The 21,444-nt window shown below is 39.2% G+C and overlaps 1 protein-coding gene across 4 annotated transcripts in view; it reads left to right on the top strand.

Moving 5' to 3' along the window:
- The window catches only part of PPP2R5E (protein phosphatase 2, regulatory subunit B', epsilon isoform), a 182,509-nt gene that overhangs the window by 90,636 nt on the left and 70,429 nt on the right, over window positions 1-21,444 (top strand). For all 4 annotated transcript variants that reach the window (XM_011978282.1, XM_011978283.1, XM_011978281.1 and 1 more), the window contains one exon: window positions 8,238-8,434. In XM_011978282.1, coding sequence (XP_011833672.1) covers window positions 8,238-8,434 — 197 coding nt within the window. The remainder of the gene's footprint in view (window positions 1-8,237; window positions 8,435-21,444) is intronic.

The raw sequence follows: 21,444 nt of genomic DNA, 5'->3' as shown, positions 1-21,444 counted from the left end.
ACAGTTGAAATCAGTACTGTCATTACAGCTAGAATTCTGTTTTCTGTGTTTCTAGAAAAAAATTGGAACAAAGAAGTAATATGGCTCAGAGATCCCCAAATACAGGCCCTTGGAAAAGTTGTTGGCTATACTGGGAAAGGTGAAAAATAAGGAGAGAGGGGAAGGTCAAGGGAGAGAATATACAACTCTGTGTGTATGTGTGCACATGCATGTGTATGTGTGTGTGTCTATGTATGAGGGATGATTGCCCACCCTCTTTTTTGTTTTTATTTATATCTTTTTGAGACAAAGTCTCACTCTATTGTCTAGGGTGGAGTACAGTAGCACACTTAGGGCTCACTGCAGCCTGGGCTCAAGTGATCCTCCCACCCCAGCCTCCCAAGTACCTGGGACTACAGACACATGCCACCAAGCCCAGCATTTTTTTTTTTTTTTGATTTTGTAGAGACGGGATCGCGCTGCGTTGCCCAGGCTAGTCTCAAACACCTGGCTTTTAAACGATCCTCCCACCTTGGCCTCCCAAAGTGCTGGAATTTTGTGTGGGAGCCAACGTGCCTAGCACCATCCCTCCTTTTTAAAGGAAGGATTGTCTTTTATTCTATGATTGTTCTTTCTCTTCTTTTGTTATTATAAAGGAGCTTTATTTTTATGAAATTATAGTGAAAATAAATAGTGGCTATGTTTTTAATGCCTTTACCTGAAGAAAAATGGATAAAATGCTTTTTTTTTTTTTTTTTGTAATTTTACTGGCACCTAACATCCTCAAAAGAGGGAACCACTGACATGCATACTGTAGAATACTGTATAATTCTTGCAGCTCTTTTTTAGTAAAGTCCATCAAGCTCCAGGAGTTCCTCATATTCAAAAGGCCTCGGTTCTTTTCCTCCTGGCATCACTGCCCTGGAAATAAGTCCTTAGGAAATGAATTAATAATAAAGACATTGACTTTGTCAGAGCCTTTGGTGGCATCTGTCCTGTGGTGAGTTTGGTGGCAGGAAAATAATTAAACCTCTAATTAGGAGTTGATCAGTTTTAAAATATTGTTTCCTGTGTTGACAAGTTTCAGTAACCACCTTGGCATTAGAAGATAAAGCATGAGGGATAACATGCAGTGTTGGAAACACTGTGTCATTTATCACTATGTGCATTTATCACTTTGTGTCATTTATCACTGTGTGCATGTGTGTATGTGTGCATGTGAGCATATTTTCTTTTTCTTCTGATTAGATCATAGTGTCAAAATAACATGAAAGCCCTGAATCATGTAATTTTGCTGCTTGAAGCCATACTAGTCTGTACTAGTGGTGGTGACCTTTGGTTTTTATTTATAAATTGGAGAGCATATTGTTAGCTTTTGGGAAAGGGAAACTAGAGAGCTTCATGACACAATAATAATAAATACATGTTGATTGTCTAATTTGGGAAGAATAATTAATATGTTATTATCTAAAACTTAAACTTACCTGTGTATACTTGTTCACTAGCTTAAGGCTGATTTTATACTGTTTCAAGTTTTAAAACATGTGAACATTTGTATTTAATAGAAAAGTTAACCAATTTTTTTTTTTATTTTTTACTTTTATATTGCAACTTCTCTTAAATAACTAGTCGTAACAATGGAAGTGTATCTACAGCTCTAATGGGGGTTAGTTGCTGTTATTTAGTATGATCATCACCATTATCATCATCGTTATTGGGATGTTCCTTCCCTCCCCTGCAGTAAGACTGCTGGAGCAGTAAGCTACTGGGGTTCAGATACTAGCTGCAGCCCTTCCTAGTGTGTGATGTTGGACAAATGACTTAGCCTTTCTGGGCATCAGTTTTCTCATTTGAAAAACTGGGATATTAATAGTGGCCACACCTAAGATATTCTGAGGATTAAAAGGGATAATGCATGTCAGGAGCTTAGTACAGTGCTTTATAGTAGTAAGTGTTCATGATTATTATTGTTTCTGTTCTTTTTACCTGGAAATTTCAGTCAGTACCCACACCTTGATCTCATCCTTTCATCCTTTTGACACTCTTCTATCTGTGCTAGTCACTCTATGACACATGTTTTGAACCTTTAAAAAATATGTGTGCTAATAATCAGCAAAGTGTTTTTCAAGCTTCCTAACAGATTGGCAAGATTTCTAAAAGCTACGAACTCCACATTCACCTAGTATAGCCAAGGCCAAGAAAGAACGCTTTCACTGTTGTAAATGTTTCCAGGGACCTTCCTTAGCTTGGAAACTAAAAGTTTTCACTGCTAGCTTTAAATAATGGAGAGAAAGAATTTCAAAGGAGGAGGGAGTGAAAGAAGGATTTTAGAGTGCTTACTTTAAAAACAGTGCTTTTTAACCGTAGCCACATATTGAAATCACCGGAGTCACTTTTATAAAATACAAATGCTTAGCAGATCATCAACAACAAACATCTTTGAAGTCACTTCTTTTTACAATAATAAAGTAATTGGAATGGTCAAGTGTTTGATGCTTATTTTAGTTAACAGATTGGTTCTGGGTTAGTTTCTTATTTGCTTATGTGCATTGAAATATCCTGTGTAATCAACATGTTATATTTGGCTCCAGTTCATAGGACATGAAGTCTAAGTTTATTATTTGATTCATTTTAAAGGCTTATAGTTGTCTCCTCGTTTTGAGGAAATATTGTTGGTTATATCTGTGATTTACTGGTGTCAAAAGCAATTCCTATAATGGAAGCTTAATTCTACTAATAAAATAGGATTATTTTTAGGTTTCTTGAAATACGTGCTCCAAAAAGGTAGAGGTAAAATTGATGGCAATGATTTGGACAGACTACATGGGCAGGCAATTAGGCATTTTACCACATTTCTTAGTATACCTAGCTTCAGTCTATCATGGCTCAATCTACTTCATAATGTTTTATTTATGATAGTGTTTCAGTATTAAGCATCTCCTTAGAACTATGAGACACTGTTAGTTTTCTGTAAATATAGACTCATATGTCTTATGCAAGTAAAATTCTCAGTGATTTTGTTGAAGTTTATGGAGAGTTGCACGTGAAGGACAGAGAATACACGGATGAGGATTTGTACACCTTAAGAGAAAGTTCTGTGGGATTAGAGGCCATACTTACTATTCTTGTTGTGTGCTGGTCCTGTTATTTTTTGTGAAAGTTGGAGAAATAGAAGTAAAAGGGCCAAGTAATTAATACCTTAGGACATTTTCAGGTAAGAAGTATTGTTAATTTAGACGAATTTTATTTTAGATCTTTTGAATGGAAATATAAATATAATTTATAGATATTCATTGAATATTATAAATATTGTTCATTAGCTCAAGTAATGTTATAGTTTAGCTTCCAATGCAAACATATGAACGTTTTATAGAAATATTTGTTCACTCACATTTCCACATGCATTTCAGTAGTTTATGTGTAAATAATTTACCAGTCCACATTTTCTTTATTAACTTATTTTTTTAAAACAATTTACCTTATTTTTATGATATCATGGGTAATAGATATAATGATGTGGGCCTCCTTTATTTACTTGGCTGGCATATTTGCAAATGTGAATTTAACGTTCTGATTTTTAACAACTTTTGTTGATTGGAGTCCCAGAGTATCAAACCCAGGAGATTGGGCACATATTTTATTTCTTCTACCTTTGTTACTTCTTGCTTTGCAAAGTGCTGAATGAGCTAGGCCTGAAGAAAATGTGGGGTGATATTGGATCCATGATTCTGTGCCCCAAACATTAGATAGGGTGGAATGATGGAAGCGGACTAGTGGGGAAGAATGAGCTGCTTCTGCAAATTGTAAACAACCCTCCCTTTAAATCATGATTAGGGTGAGGGGAGTGCCCCTCAGCAAGAGCTAAACTGTATGTAGATCCTGTTGACTTCTTTAGATACAAAGAGAATCTTTGTCTTAATCTGAGATTGCATCCTCACTTTATGTTGAATTTTATGTCCATTTTCCCATTACATGTAACACCATAAATTTAAAAATTATTCAGAGGTAATGAACACCTTGGAGGTAGGAGTAGTCATTTTCTCCTGCTTATTGATGAAAATTGATAGGAGAATACTGGGAGACGGTGATATAAAGACATACGGGGAGAATGGCTACTGCTAAAAAGTAAAGAGAAGTACAGTACAGTGAGAAATACAGTTTAGCTGGTCATTGCATTCTTTTCTTGGTGGAGAAACATATTCTGGAAACCAACTTAATTTTAAGAATTCTTCCAGAGCAGTGGAATCTGACCTTATGGGATCTTATCAAGCTGTGATAATGGGATCAATTATTCTCTCTTTTGAACACATACTAACCTTGGATGGAGGAGTCATTGTGCCAGTGACCTTCACGGTATTACATAATCGCTTATTGATTGCTCATTATTTATGGCTGTGCTTCTGTGGGATCCCTTTCCTGGGAGCAGGGATGGCCTCTGCTGGCCAGAGGTTTTCACTGGAAGATAGATGACAAAAGCATCCACTGCCTGGTCTGCTTTGGGATTCTAAGATGACCTTTAATTTTCCTAATTCACATTTATTTCTTAATGACTATAATTTGTTTTTTTCTTCAATCTTGACTTCTGAAGTTTTTAGATTTCCAGGTGACTTGGATTTTGGAGGTGGGTGGCTTTGACTTGTTAAAATCTAGTGTTACTGTATTGTGGTCAGAATTCTTGCCTTTATGATATCTTTTTGTTTTTTATGAGATTCTGTTTATGGCTTCTTAAGCAATCCTTTTAATAACTGTTTCTTTAAAAAGAATATTTGGATCTACTTCGGGGACTGCTTACATAGACACTAAACTTTTCTTATATAGTGGAAACCTTCTGCACTACTCAGAGATTGTTCCTTCTCTGATCTCTGGCCTGTCCTGCCTTCTCACATTCTACCTTTTCACACTCCCCTGCGACTAGGTCGATGAGGGAGGAGGTTGGGAGCAGTCTTAGCTATGTGGGACAGTCTGAGGCCCAGACGTTACAGGAAGAACCTCTTGTTCGGACTGGTCATCTTTCAACATGTACAAAACTTTCCTAAATTGTTACCATAAGGAAATTCCTCTTTAAGAACTCCCTTTTGGTTCATCTTGACTGTGTAAGTTTTTTAATTTAATGAAGGTAGGTCATTTTAGAAAGAATTTAGTCTATGATAAAGGACAAATCACAGCTTTTGCTCTATGTGTGAATCCTTGGGGCATGGGCTAGAGGGGAGATAGGGAAGGGGTTTAGCATGATACTTTATGAATGGGGAGTCATTTGTTAATTTTGTCTGCTTTCTTCCTCCTCTTCTGTCTTTGCACACATGCTGTGTTCTGGAATAGGGTGTTACTCTGGTCTTTCACTGTGTTTCAACGTTGCATTGCACAGTGGTGAAGGGTCCAGGCTCTGGAGCCAGTCCACTTGGGTTTGAATCCTGTCTCCACTGCTTATTAATGTGTAACTATGGGCAAATCACTGAATCTGTGTTTTGGTTTACTCATTTGTTAAATTAGAAATAGTACCTACTGCAGAAGGCCATTGAAGGGATTAAAGGAGATATAATATGTATAAGTGCTTAGACAAAGTGCCCAATACATGTACCCAGTATATTCAATAAATGTGAGTTATTATCCTTATTCCACTGGACAGGTGGATAGCCTGCTTCACATTTGTCTATGACATTATATCAATTTGCACAAATAAAGGATAAATTTCAACTGCCTAACATTAAAAAGCAGGACTAAGTGTTAACTGCCTGAATTTTTTGAACTGCTAAGTATGTGAATCTCTTGAGTACTATTGCAGTGACCACAAATATTAATTGTTATTGTCATTGCTTAAATGATGATGTACTTTTGGAGGAAAGGCTACAATTCATAGATGCTTTTATGATTTATATGTGCAGTGTTAAGGAGTTCTCCATGTAAATAGTCTGATTTTTAGACTTTATTAAAGTCACTGTATCAAAAATTGAATTAATTAAAATTTCCCTGAAGATTTTGAACTATAATGAATGCTACATTAATAAGCTTTTTCTTGGCCAGGGCAGTAGCTCACGCCTGTAATCCTAACACTTTGGGAGGCCGAGGTGGGCAGATCACCTGAGGTCAGGAGTTCGAGACCAGCCTGGCCAACATGGCAAAACCCTGTCTCTACTAAAAATACAAAAATTAGCTGGGTGTGGTGGTGGGCGCCTGTAAGCCCAGCTACTCAGGAGGCTGAGACAGGAGAATTGCTTGAACCCTGGAGGCGGAGGTTGCAGTGAGCAACCACTGTACTGCAGCCTGGGTGACAGAACGAGACTTCATCTCAAAAAAACAAAAAAAAACCAAAAGGTTTTTCTTGCCCCGTTTGCAGCGTCAGTATTCCCATTTGGTTGCCAGGTCTGGGGTCTGATTTCGATCTCAAAAAATTTTAGTAATTAACCGTGATAGTCCTGTGCATGAATTAGTCATTGGTTAAGGATATAGTCATGCTCATAAGCAGCCTTATTTCGTTTTTATGTATTTATTTTAAACGCCTAAAGCAGGTAGCACTTAGAGAGTTTGGTCTGACTGAATTTAGTTCTTATAGTCTAAGGCTAAATATTTTAAAACCGATTAAATGTTGGGGGGCATAGGATAAGACCTATATCATGACTGCAAGATACATTGTGCTTTTGGGAACCTAGGAGTGATGGGGGAAGGGAAACTCACAGGTTAATAATTTCTAAATTCACTACTGGTTTTTGCTGAGAGTAGCAGTGATGCTATACCTTCAAAAATATGGACTGCTTCTTGTTCTGTAATGTCTGGTAGAGAAAGCCTATGTATTTAGGTGTCCTATCTACTCTCATCTAGGTTTACTTAACTGGCAGTGTTTTGCGGGAATTGCCTGTGAGGTCCCGGGTAGCCATGCTGGCATTTGAGTTGTGGGGTGTAAGGCAGGGTAGAAGGTTGTAGAGAGGAGCCTGGTGGATCCTGGGAAAATGAGGCTGGCCCTCACTTTCTGCTGCTGGTGGCTTTAAGCGGGGTGCTGTATGCTGTTCCCCTCCTCCCCAGGGAACAGGCAGCCCAAGCCAGGAGTCCATTGTAAAGCATTTACCAGAAGACTGGCCACTGAGGATGATTGCAAGTGACTACACACTGTTAAGGTCCTTCTTGATTAGCACAAAAGGAACATGGGAGTGTGGTTAGAGACCTGGGCACTTTGCCCAGCTCTGTAACCCATTCATAGTGGGACCTCAGTGATTGTCTCTATTTTGTGTGTGTGTGTGTGAAAAATGGAGAATAATGCCACCTGCTTCTTTCTAAGGATGTTCTGAGGATTAATGAGCTAATCACCTTGGATGAAGGCAGCAGAGCCTACCCTGGTTATAGTTTTCATTGCTTTTCCAGGGAAGCTCTGGTTTGGGGGAATAAAATATTGGAAAGAAGATAGGAGGCAATAGGCTGTCTACAGCTTAGTTGGTATATTTGAAGTCCAACTGTAGATCAGGCTCCTTTCTGGCTGGGGAATTTCAACTAACCTAAAATTTCTACATATTTTTTAGAAACAACACCAAGCCAAATGTCTGACCTGCTGTTTGTGGGAAAAGAGCAGATGTCCATTCTGGGAACATATTAATATAAGATGTTAGTGGTTTTCTCTCACAGTACAAGAAGATGGGTAAAAAGAGAATGTAGATTTATGTGGCATTTACTCTTATTTTCCTGTTACTGGTGTGCTCTTTTTGAGAGTTGGTATTGTTTCATTTTGTAGATTTTTCAGATTTCTTTCACAAAGAAACTTCATACAGATCAAGCCAAAACAAAACAAAAAAATATAAACACACAACGATAGCTTTAAATACCAAGGATGTCAGCATGAAATTAAAATGAATCAACTGACATTTCTGCTTTGAAATTTTTTAGTAAAACTAATTTAAACCAACAGCGAAAGCTTTCTTGTAAGGGAAGGTTTGACCTTTTTCAGTATTTTTAGATTTAAAGGTATTGACATTGGGGTGTTTTTGGTTAAAATTTGCTTCAACCTTGTAAAGTCTTTTGGGATTTTGGTCAATCTTTGGTTGTGGAATAGCAAATACAGTCAATTTTGTTGGTACAATGTAGTTTTCAAAGACAAGGTCACTGAAGTAGTAGATACGGTATCCCCTCCCAATCATGTGTAACTGTGAAAAAGAACACTGTTGTCATGTGAATTCTTATTTTTTTTGAGCTTGCCTTTGAAGTAACTTTCACAGAGAATTCCTGTTACCTGGAAATTGATGACAGACTTACACCATTTCCTTTTTTTTTCTTAGACGTTCCATCCTCAGAGCAGCCTGAACTGTTCCTAAAGAAACTTCAGCAGTGCTGTGTCATTTTTGACTTCATGGACACGCTATCTGATCTTAAAATGAAAGAATACAAGCGCTCCACTCTTAATGAACTGGTGGACTACATTACAATAAGCAGAGGCTGTTTGACAGAGCAGACTTACCCTGAAGTAGTTAGAATGGTGAGTTTCTTTTTTTCTCCGCGGACACTTTTAAGCATCTTCCATAGTGACTCACAGGTGTATATATTGCAAGAGTGAGGTCATTGGAGGTCAACTCCACAAATGAGAGCCAACCTTTGGAGAGCTAAGCATAAGTAGTCGGCACAGTGCTAGAATTTGAAGAGCATGATTTCATGAGAACGAAATCCAGAACTTTCAACTACGAGAGTGCTGAAGCAATGAATTACTTCAACATATGAAGCCAAGATTGCCAGGGTATTATTGGATTTCTGGCTTTGGCAAAAGAAAAGACACAGGAAAATAACAAAAGTCTTAGATCCATGTTTGAAAAATATTCAAGCCTGTTGGATATCTTTTTTTTTTTTTTAAATCTTATTCATTGTGGTATATTAGAAATGGCTTTATGCTTAATAAAATTAAGCCTCTCTTGACTAACCCTTCTCTTTATAATCTCCTTGAAGTCAAGGTTGATACCTTTCATGACTTTTGAATAGTGTCATAGATTTTGTGTGGTCGTTAGGAGTTACAAGAAAAAACATTATTAACATAATGTGAGTAATTACGTTCTTATTGTGTGAACAATTATTTTAGTTTTTCAAAAGCTGAGCCAAAATGTGATTTTTCTGATAGATTTCTGTGGGAGAGTTGCCTTCCTTGGCATCCCAGAAGATCTTGGAGCTGGAGAGTGCATGCTATTTGGGGATGGGCTTTGCAGGGTGGGGAGGCTGGTCTACTGACTGGTGAAATAGCCACAGAGATCCCTTAAGGTCGGTGCATCATTCAGGAGCCCATTGCAGGGTCTGGCACACTCTCTGTGTACTGCTGAACATCTGCCTGGCTTTTGTATTTAGTTCCTTATCATTTGTATTCAACCAATGCAGAAAAGAGACTTTTGTGATGGAGTAGATATGTTTAAAAATTATAGTTCAGATTTGCAAAGGGACTTGAATGATCTCAGCGTGAGAAACTGTGACTGATAATGTGAAGGTCATCTGAAAACGATGCCTAATATATTCCTCAGATCTATATCTGAATGTGTATTGGATTTGTTGTTAATTTACAGGAATGTAGCACTAGAATGTTTTGTAGGTTAAAGATGACCGTGTGGCTCTTGAGCAGTGCTTCTCAACCAGGTGTGATGTTTGCCTTACAGGGGACATTTGTCAATGTCTAGAGACATTTTTGGTAGTCACAACTAGATGTGGGAGGAGAGTACTACCAGCATCTAGTGGGAGAGGCCAGAGATACTGCTAAACATTTTACAATGTACAGAGTGGCTCCCACAATAAAGAATTACCTGGCCCCAAATGTCACAAGTGCCACTGTTGAGAAACCTTGCTCTTGAGTTTGCACGCTATCTAAACCTCTTAATTTGATGCAGAGGATCTTCTCTAGTCTACCTGCCTTCTGCAGAGCACAGTTCCTGGTTTTAGCCTACCTGTATCATCAGCCAACAGAGGTATCGGTTATGACTTTCTTCTGTATCTTTCTATGGATAGTTCATGAATATATAAGTATATGCAAACATATGTATAAATATTTTTTGTAAGCACACAAATGGTGGCACACTACACATTTTCTGTACCTTGCTTTTTTCACTTAGCAATATATATTTCAGTACATATAAAGTTCCCATATTCTTTTTATAGCTGCATAATATTTATTATGTGAATGTACCATATTTAAGCAGTACTCTATGAATATTCTTATACACACATCAGTTTGCCTTTCTATGAGGACATCTGTATATTTATTTTTGAAAATTTAATTTTTTAAGAGCAGTTTTAGGTTCACAGCACAATTGAGAGGAAAGTACAGAGATTTCTCATATGCCCCTGTCCATACACAAGCACAGCCTCCCCCATTATCAACACCTCCCCCCAACTCCCACCAGAGTGGTACATTTGTTACAATTGATGATCCTACATTGACACATCATTATCACCCAGAGTTCGTAGTTCACGTTAGGGCTCATTCTTGGTGTTGGACATTCTATGAGTTTAGACAAATGTGTAATGATGTGTATCCACCATTATAGTACCCTACATACCATACATCACTGCCCTGAAAATCGTCTGTGCTCCACTTCTTCATCACCCACCACCTTCAACTCCCTAGCAACCACTGATCCTTTTACTGTCTCCATAATTTTGCTTTTTCCAGACTGTCATATAGTTGGAATCACATAGCATGTACTCTTTTCAGATGGGCTTCTTTTACTTAGTGATATGCACTTAAGGTTCCTTCATGGCTTTTCAAGACTTGATAGCTCATTTAGTTTAGTGTTGAATAACATTTTATTGGTTGAATGTACCATAGTTTATCCATTCACCTACTGAAGGACATTTTAGTTGCTTCCCAGTTTTGGCAATTATGAATAAAGCTAATATAAATATCTGTGTACAAGTTTTTTTATGAACATAAGATTTCAGCTCCTTCAGGTAAATACCAAGGAGTGTGATTGCTCTATGTATTGTATGGTAAGAGTATGTTTAGTTTTTTTTAATTTGCATTTACTTTTATTACTTGTTATAGATAATGAGCATGTTTAGTTTTATAAGAAACTGCCAAACTGTCTTCCAGGGTAGTGGTACTATTTTGCATTCCTACCAGCAATGAATGAGAATTTCTGCTGCTCCACATCCTCACCAACATTTGGTATTGATTTGATTTAAATAGCCTTTCTTTATTTCCCTGTTTCTGGACTTTTACGTATTCCCCACTCCCTCACCTCTAGTTCTAATTCTCATTTTCCCTTCAAGGGCGGACTTAAAGTGCTACTTTTGTTTCCTGAAAAAACACAGTGCTTTTTCCTTCCTTCAGTTTGTCTGCTTCTTGGCAACTCACCATTTTGGGAATTTGTTCATTTGCTACTTTTTTTTGTCTTTTCACATATTTATCTGATTTTTCTAATTAGATGTAAGCACTCCCAAGAAGGAACTGTGTCCTGCACATCTCTGTGGCATCCATAATACCTCCTACCTAGTCCAGGTCTTCTTGAAATTTATTAAATGAACAAATTCCTCCTTAAAATGTAGGCATTTCAGTCTCTCAAATTATGATTAAGATGTTGGACGTCATTGGATTATACCCAGATTTTAAACTGAGTGTTTAGCATAATCCAAAAATTCTGTGATTCATATGGACCAGCTTGGTCTTAAACCAGCTTTGGTCTCCTAAGGGAGACCTCCCCTCTTTTCCCTCTTTTCCTCCGTGTTCTCCAGGCAAAAAAAGAGACTCCCATTTGTATGTGTTTTAAAATACACTAGAGCTTTACCTTAGGAGGCATTGAATCTGTTGGTGTAAATGCTGTTCTAGGGCATTAGAAAATTGTAGATGGTAGTTTAGCCTTCTTAGAAGTATAACTTATTTTTCATATTTGATGATTTCTGAAATTGTTAGCTACTAATTATTTATGGTACTTAGACACTCTGGAGCATTTACAGAAAAGGGGATATTATGATAGAGTAGAAAGAGACAAGGCGCTGGGTGTGGTGGCTCACGCCTGTAAGCCTAGCACTTTGGGAGGCTGAGATGCGTGGATCACTTGAGGCCAGGAGTTTGAGACCAGCCTGTCCAACATGGTGAAACCCTGTCTGTACTAAAAATACAAAAATTAGCCTGGCATGGTGGCACATGCCTGTAATCCCAGCTACATGGGAGGCTGAGGCAGGAGAATCACTTGAACGTGGGTGGTGGAGGTTGCAGTGAGCTGAGATTATGCCACTGTGTTCCAGCCTGGGCAACAGAGCAAGACTCCATCTCGAAAGAAAGAAAGAAAGAAAAAGACAAGGCTTTGGAACCTTACAGACCTGGGTTCAAATGCCAGCTCTGGCCATACTTGTTATATCAGTGTGAGCAAGTTACTTTAACTTTGGGGTCCTCCATTTTTGTGTGGTGCTAAGAAGTATATAGGGTGGAGGGAGGGTAGCCATAGTTTTCCCAACCCCTCTGTAAATATTCCACCTACGTAATATGCTTATGCTTTTGTTTGCATATCAGGGTACTCAGCACCTCATATACATATACAGTCCAGAGAATGTGTGCTTACTGTTCTGTAAGGAAAACTGGAACCACGTCCCACTTGGTGCTCTCATTCCCTTCTATTTTGCCACCTCTAAGCCCCTTGTATATATACATCCTGGCACTGCTCACTTTCCTAATTTGTGTAATACCTGCCTTTGGGGGATTTCGTGAGGATTAGCTACAATATTTGTAAAAGTTTTAGAACAGTCTCTAACATGTGGCAAGTATTCAATAAATTTTTTTTTGTACATTTCAATGATTTTATTAGATACTTGATTTTACAATTGTTGGTGGAACTCACTGTTAACTCTTTGTGCTTAAAATACTCCGTCAGTGAGATGTGTTTTATTCCATTGCCCAGCGGTTCTTAAGTTCTCTAATTCCAAGACGATCCTGCCTGTTGGGTAATCGCTGTCCCCACCGATTTCTCTTTCATGTTACTGTAAAACAAAATCACTTCACTAGAATTAGTGAGGGAAATGGTAGTGTTTTTTATGAAATATTAATGAAGCGGTAGATGGGTTTTGCAAACCAGGATGAGTAATGACGTATAATGGCATGTTACGGTATCAGTATTAGCTTTTGATCCAACTTGATGGGACTTGTACTTTGAGAACTGGTGTTCCTGTTAGGGGAAGAAAAGAGTAACAGATAAAAACAATCTATGTGTTGTGGAAACCATTTTTAACATTTAAATGAAGTCTGGATACCACCTATAGACTACTAGAATTGGGACAGAAAAGCACTCTTGTGGGTGTAAACAAATCACATGCACACCTCGTTTTATTGCCCTTCACAGATATTGGGGGGCGGGGGGTTGCTTTTTTTTTTTTTTTTTTTTTGGAGAGGAAGTCTCGCTGTGTCGCCCAGGCTGGAGTGCAGTGATGCAATCTCAGCTCACTGCAACCTCCGCCTCTCGAGTTTAAGCAATTCTCCTGCCTCAGCCTCCTGAGTAGCTGGGATTATAGGCAGGTGCAACCACACCTGCCTTATTTTTGTATTTTTAGTAGAGATGGGATTTTACTCTGTTGGTCAGGCTGATCTTGAACTCCTGACCTCATGATCCACCTGCCTTGGCCTCCCAAAGTGCAGGGATTACAGGCGTGAGTCACTGCACTCAAACAAATTGAAGGTTTGTGGCAACCTTGTGTGGAACAAAACTGTCGGTGCCATTTTTTCCAACAACATATGCCCCTATCATATCTCTGTGCCATAGATTGATAATTCTTGCAATATTGCAAACTTTTGCATTGTTGCTGTATCTGTTATAGTGATCTGTGATGAGAGATCTTTGAAGTTGCTATTTTAATTGCTTTGGGACACCATGAAATGGGCCCCTACAGCATACTTAATCGATAAATGTTGTATGTGTTCTGACTGCTCCGCCAAGCGGCTGTTTCTCAGCCTCTGTCCCTCTTCTCAGGCCTCCCTATTCCCCGAGACACAACAGTATTGAAATTAGGCCAATTAATAACCCTATAATGGCCTTTGAGTGTTCCAGTGAAAGGAAGAGTCACATGTCTCTCATTTTAAATCAAAAGCTAGAGACGGTTTAGCTTAGTGAGGAATGCAGGTCAAAAGCTGAAACAGACCAAAAGCTAGGCCTCTTGCATCAGACAGACAAGTTGTGAATTTAAAGGTAAAGTTCTTGAAGGAAATTAAAATTGCTACTCCAATGAACATATGAATGATAAGACAGTAAAACAACCTTGTTGCTGATAATTGAGAAAGTTTCAGTGGTCTAGATAGAATATCAAACCAGCCACAACATTCCTTATGCCAAAGCCTAACCCAGAGCAAGGCCTTGGCTCTCTTCAATTGTATAAAGGCTGAGAGAGTTGAGGAAGCTGCAGAAGAAAAGTTGGACAGTAGCAGAGCTTGGTTGGCTTATGAGGTTGAAGGAAAATAGCCATCTCTCTAACATAAAAGTACAAGGTGAAGCACCAAGTGCTGTTGTAGAAGCTGAAGCTGCAGCAAGTTTTCCAGAAGATTTAGCTGAGACATTGATGAAGGTGGCTACACAAACAAGAGTTTCAATGTAGGTGAAACAAGAGATGTTGCCATCTGTGACTTTTACAGCTGCAGAGGAGAAATCAATGCCAAAGCTAGGGCCAGGCTAACTCTCTTGTTAGGAACTTATGCTGCTGGTGTGACTTAAGTTGAAGCCAGTGCTCATTTACCATTCTGAAAATCTTAGGGTGTCTAACAACCACGTAAATCCACCCTGCCTATGCTTTGTAAATGGAACAGCAAAGCCTAGATGGCAACACCTCTGTTTATGCATGGTCTACCAAATATTCTGTATTCACTGTTGAGGCCCACTGCTCACAAAAACATTTTGTTTTTCTTTTTCCCCAAAATATTACTACTCATTGACTATCCACCTGGTTACCCAAGAGCTCTAATGGACATATACAAGGAGATGAATGTTGTTTTGTTTCCTTTCCTTTCCTTTCCTTTCCTTTCCTTTCCTTTCCTGTCCTGTCCTGTCCTGTCCTGTCCTGTCCTGTCCTGTCCTGCCCTGCCCTGTCCTGTCCTTTTTTTTTTTTTCCAAGACGGAGTCTCATTCTGTTGCCCAGGCTGGAGTGCAGTGGCACGATCTCGGCTCACTGCAAGCTCCGTCTCCCAGGTTCACAGCATTCTTCTGCCTCAGCCTCCCGAGTAGCTGGGACTGCAGTCGCCTACCACCACGCCCGGCTAATTTTTTGTATTTTTAGTAGAGACAGGGTTTCACCATGTTAGCCAGGATGGTCTCGATTTCCTGACCTCGTGATCCACCCACCTCAGCCTGCTTCCCAAAGTGCTGGGATTACAGGCGTGAGCCACCGCACCCGGCCAAATGTTTTCATGCCTGCTGACACACCATCCAATCTTCAGCTCATGGGTCAAGGAGTAATTCTGATTTTCAAGTCTTATTATTTAAGAAATTCATTTCTTAAGGCTGTAGCTGCCATAGATAGTAATTCCTCTGATGGATCTGGGCAAAACAAATCGAAAACCTTCTGAAAAGGATTCACCATTTTAGATGCCATTTGGAACATTTGTGATTCACAGGAGGAAGTCAAAATATCAGCATTAACAGGAGTTTGGAAGGGATTGATTCCAACCCTCATGGATGACCTTGAGAGGTTCGACTTCAATAGAGAGAATAGCTGCAGATGTGATGGGAATAGCAAGAGAACTAGAATGAGAAGTGGAGCCTGACGATTTGACTGAATTGCTGCAATCTCATGATCAGTCCTCAACAAATGAGGAGTTGCTTCTTATGGATAAGCAAAGAGAGTGGTTTCTTGAGAGGGAATCAACTCCTGAAAATGCTGTGAACAGTGTTGAAATGACAACAAAGGATTTAGAACATTACATAAACTTAGTTGATCAAGCAGTGGCAGGGTTTGAGAGGATTGACTCCAATTTTAAAAGAAGTTCCATTGTGGATAAAATGCTGTCAGACAGTATCACATGCTACAGATAAATCTTTCATGAAAGGAAGAGTCAATCAAAGCCACAAACTTCATTGTCTTTTTTTTTTTTTTTTTTTTGAGACAGTTTCACCCTATTGCCCAGGCTGGAGTGCAGTGGCACAATCTCCGCTCACTGCAAGCTCCACATCCTGGGTTCAAGCGATTCTCCTGCCTTAGCCTCCAAAGTAGCTGGGATTACAGGTGCTTACCACCATGCTCAGCTAATTTTTGTATTTTAGTAGAGATGGGGTTTCACCATGTTGGCCAGGCTGGTCTTGAACTCCTGACCTTGTGATCTGCCGCCTCGGCCTCCCAAAGTGCTGGGATTACAGGTGTGAGCCACCATGCCCGGCCTCATTGTCATCTTATTTTAAGAAATTGCCACAGCCACCTCAGCCTTCAGCAACCACCACTATGATGAGTCAGCAGCCATCAACATGAAGGCAAGACCCTCCACCAGCAAAAAAGATTACAACTCGCTGAAGGTTCAGATGATTGTTAGCATTTTTTAGCAATAAAGTATTTTTAAATTAAAGTATGTCCGTTTTTGTTTTTTAGACATGAAGCTATTATGCACTTTATAGACTACAGTGTATTGTAAACACAACTTTTACATGCACGGGGAAACCAAAAAATTTGTGTGGCTACTTTATTGAGATATTTGCTTTATTGTGGTGGTCTGGAACTGATCCTATAATGTATCTGAGGTATGCCTGTAAAGCAAAATAGCCCGTAACTTACCTGTGGAAGAGGAGAGTGGGTAGTGGAAAGAGTACCAGACAGAGAACACGGAAGCCACTGTCTTCATTTCTCATCTTCCGCTTAACTAGTGGTAAGAACTTGAGTAAGTAATTCTCTCTCTAAGCCTCAGTTTCTCCTGTTATAAATGGAGAGAGTTGATGATGAATCCCTCACATCTTTCCATCTCTGAAAACTAACAACTCTTTTGATCAACAAAGTCTAAGAAATTTTGAATGGATTACGCCTTTCTTAAAGTTTACAGGCCATTGTGCAACGTAGTTGCTTTGGAAAGTAGTTTGTTTCATGTATTTCTCATGGGGTCTCCCGGAGTCATATCTGATGAAAAATGAGAATCAGGACTTCCAGCTCCTTTAGGCTTTGCTGCATTCTGCTTCACATCATCTCAAGTGTCAGGTGTCTGTCCCTGAGGCATATTTTTTTTAACCGTATTATGCTAATGCCTTTTTGGTTTTGTTGTTATGTATCCATTTGAAAGATTTCTTGGAATTTCTGGCTTTCCAAATCACCTTGTGTAAATTTTTATTTACCTGAGTTTGAACTCTGTATATTTTATATTCTTTATATTTGCACATCCATCTTCTTTTCTTGAAAATGTTTCTTTTGGGGATACTTCAAATGTGAGATGAAATCTCATGGGTGAAGACATTGTTTTAGTTAATTCTTAATGTTTATTTAAATGACTCAGTGTCACACTTTGACATTTTGCTGATAAAAAAGACAGGACTTCACTTTGCCAGTGAGCTCAAAATCTGGTAGAGGGAATACTCATGTGAACAGTAACGAGATAATGTCGTATGTGTAGTAATAAAGTCTGTACAAGGCAAGGAAGGAGTAAACGGATATGAAGGTAGATAGAAGGGTGGTTAAGGAAGGCTTGACAGAATGATTATAGCCTCAGTAGGGTATTAAAAGATGAATGTGGCTGAACTTAAAGAGAATTATGTGATGCAAAGGAATTCCCAAACCACATGATATATACGGGGAAACACAGTCATGCTATGTTGTTACAGTGTTATGTATGTGTGTTGGAGAGTGGGAGGAGGTGAATGATGGCAGCTGAAGATGTGGATGTGGCCAGAGTCTGAAAGAACCTCACAGACAACAGTTGAAAGGTTCTATGTGGGAGAGTGACATGGTCAGATTTGTATTTCGGTGGCAGTGGGACGGAGAGATTGGAGGAGGCTGAGATTGAAGGCAGAGAGGAATCAATTAGGAGACTGCTTTAATGGAGAAATTGTGGAGGGCCTAAGCAAACTGCAGGCATGGAAGTAGAGAAGGAGAGGAAAGGAGCATTTGAGATTCACCTAGGAGGTATAATTGATGTCGCTTATTAGCACTTATGTGAACTTTTGGAGTGTGAGAGAGGAAGGAGTCTCGGATAGCTTTGGCAGTTGGGTAGTTTGTGGTGTGGTGCTGTTGTTTGGGAAAGGTACAGCAGTAGGGAGAGCAGGCTTCGGATGGAAGCTGAGGAGTTGGTTTTTGATGAGTTAATGTTGAGGTTCCGATGGGAGACCTAGATATGGAAAGTAGGGGGTGGAAATCGGTAGTTATCAGAATGAGAGTAGGGCAGGGGAGGGAGGGAAAGAACAGTGAAGGAACTCTAGATGATACCAGTGAATCATTGTTTCAGTGCAGTGGTACAGGTGGGAGCTAGCGGGTTGAAGAGTGGATTACAAAATCAAGAGGTTGAGATGATGACTGTAGATAATAATTGCTCACACTTTGGGTGTACTGTCTTCATTAGAGTAAAATTCTGTTACTTCTCTCCTACAAAAAGTATACAACCTTGTCACACTGATCATTTGCTGTTATTATTTTTATATTTTGTCTCTAGGACTTGGCTTTTCTTGGTTTCAAAGTCTGCTTCAATATATACCAGAGGTATAATCTCTGGTTATACCTCAAATGGTAGAATATGTAATTTTCCAAAGCTAATTTAGTTTTAAGATAAAATATATTCGCTGGTTTTTCCTTCTTTGCTATTGAGGTCTTTCTTTGAGTTTTTTACATTGTTTCTTGGCCACCATCAGCTTTGTTTTTTCCCACTCTCAAATTATATCATGTCCCTTGGTTATCTAGTGCTTTTTTTTTTTTTTTTAAATACATTGTTTGATTTACCTGGAAACCAGAGCTCTGGTTAGCCTCTTAATACAATAATATGACTTTGTAGAAAATTATGAAGTTGCAATTAAATATCTCAGAGTCTGGCCACATGTACTCTTAGTAGTGCTTGGTTAACCTCGCTACATTAGTAGCTGAAGGGCAGAGTTTCTTTTAATAAAATAACAACTATCTAAAAGTAGCCTTGGAATGATAGGTACTGGAGGAGGGGAATATGAAATTTCCATTTTTCATCTTCCTGCGTCTGATAAAGAATATAACCATGATAGTCCGCCCTTAACTGTGGGAATATGTTCTGAGACCCCCAGGGATGCCTGAAACTGTGGATGGTACTGAATCCCATACGTATATCCTATGTTTTCCCCTATACATGCATACCTATGATAAAGTTTAATTTATAAATTAAATTAATCACAGTAAGAGATTAATCATAACAGTAAAATAGGATAGTTATAATAATATACTGTAATAAAAGTTATGTAAATATGGTCTCCCTCTTCCTTCTCTCTCTCTCTCTGTCTCTGTCTCTGTCTCTGTCTCTCTCTCTCTCAAAATATCTTGTTGTACTTATTCCATGGGTGACTGAAACCATGGGAAATCAAACCACAGATAAGACGGGGACTACTGTATACATCCCGGCCAGAATCTGCCTTGGAGGTGACTCTTTAGATCCAAAGGGGAGATAAGATTTGTAGATACGCATTAATAGCAAAAGAGCCGTTGGGGGTGGGTGGGTGAGGGTGGACTGCTTATAATATTAGAATTATACATAATGGAAGAGAATTGAGTGATATCTGAGAAGCGCACTTAATAACTGAAGCTGGTGGGAAATTTGAAGGATAGGATAAGCGTAAAAGATAAGACCTGAGAATTAGATTAGAAATTAAAGAATTCCTTGGTACAAAGGAAATAATTTAAGGATATGATAATGAGATCTCCCAAAGACATTTGTAGAATGAAATCAGGAGGAATTTACTGCTCAAGGTTAGGAACAGATTGTTAGCATTCATGATTTTTCAAAGGGTAGGGAACCTGGTCTGTACTTCCTCAATTCCCATCTTACACTGTCACTCTGTGCTAATCCAGTTTAAGCTCATTTAACGGTATTGATTTAGCTGCTTGGGGTGCCCATAGATGGATTTCTTGGGGTCACTGAACCCTCTGATGTTAACTGCAAAATTTTGTGTGTTCTGTGTATTTTTTATTTTTTATTATTATTATTTTTTTGAGACAGAATCTTGCTCTGTCGCCCAGACTGGTATTTTTAGTAGTGACGGGGTTTCACGGTGTTAGCCAGGATGGTCTCGAGCTCCTGTTCTCATGATCTGCCCGCCTTGGCGTCCCAAAGTGCTGGGATTACAGGCTTGAGCCACCGCGCCCGACCGTGTTCTGTGTATTTTTATAGGAGAAAATAACTTTCTTTTGCTTAAATTTTCAAAGGTACATGTGACTCAGAAATGGTTTAAGCGTGATTTTACCCTGTGTGCAGTAAATGTCTATGCTGGGTGTTGCTCACTTGGAAAAAAAGATTGGAAATAGGGTCCTCCCATTTCTGGCAGTAACTAAAGATGAAAAATGAAGTTGTTAGAATGATTTTACCAGTGAAACCATTTGGGCTAGAGTTTCTCTGTGGGAAGGCTTTTGGTAGTAAACTTAGTATCTTAAATACATGTCTGACTGTTCAGATTTTTTGTTTTATATGGTGTGAGTTTAGGTAGATTGTTGTAAAGTTACACAATTTAGACTTGTGGCCATATACTTAATCCTTAGAGTCTCTTCACAAAGGTGTGTACTAATGAAAGAAGATGGCCAGCACCTGTATGCCTTCCATTGTTACCTGCATAAAAATCTGGAGGAACTGCAATGTCTGAGTTAATTCAATCTTCACATTGAATGAGAACCACCTGTGACATAGGTAGTCTCATAATAGATGTCATTTTATAGATAAGGTAAAGGAAGAGAGAGGTTAAGAAACTTGTCCGGAGCCACTCACCTGGGTGATTGAGATTTGAACCTCGGTGATCTGGTTTTAGAACCCATACTCCTTTTTTTTTTTGGAGACAGAGTCTCACTCTGTCCCCCAGGCAGAGTGCAGTGGCGCAATCTCGGCTCACTGCAAGCTCTGCTTCCCGGGTTCACGCCATTCTTCTGCCTCAGCCTCCCGAGTAACTGGGACTACAGGCACTCGCCACCAAGCCCGGCTAATTTTTTTGTTTTGTTTTGTTTTTGGATTTTTTAGTAGAGACGGGATTTCACCATGTTAGCCCGGATGGTCTTGATCTCCTGAGCTCGTGATCCGCCTGCCTCGGCCTCCCAAAGTGCTGGGATTACAGGCATGAGCCACCGTGCCTGGCCCAGAACCCATACTCTTAAAGGCTAAGCCGTAATGCTTTCCTGGAATTATTCTTTCCAATAGGAATGAGGACTAAAACCCCTAAAAGTTGGAGTTTTGCCTCTGTACTATGTTTTTTTCTTGAGCTCTTCTAAATAGGTAAAAAGGCCTTTGATTTAAGCCCTTCCCTGTATTTTGCTGCTTCTGACAAGGCCAGACCACATAGTATGCTCTGGGGTTAAATGTTCATTTTTTTTTTTTTTTTTTTTCTAGAGTCTTGCTCTGTCACCCAGGCTGGAGTGCAGTGG

This window comes from Mandrillus leucophaeus, unplaced genomic scaffold, assembly GCF_000951045.1.
Source record: "Mandrillus leucophaeus isolate KB7577 unplaced genomic scaffold, Mleu.le_1.0 Scaffold192, whole genome shotgun sequence".
NCBI lineage: Eukaryota > Metazoa > Chordata > Mammalia > Primates > Cercopithecidae > Mandrillus > Mandrillus leucophaeus.
This window is presented reverse-complemented; position numbering and strand designations above follow the sequence as displayed.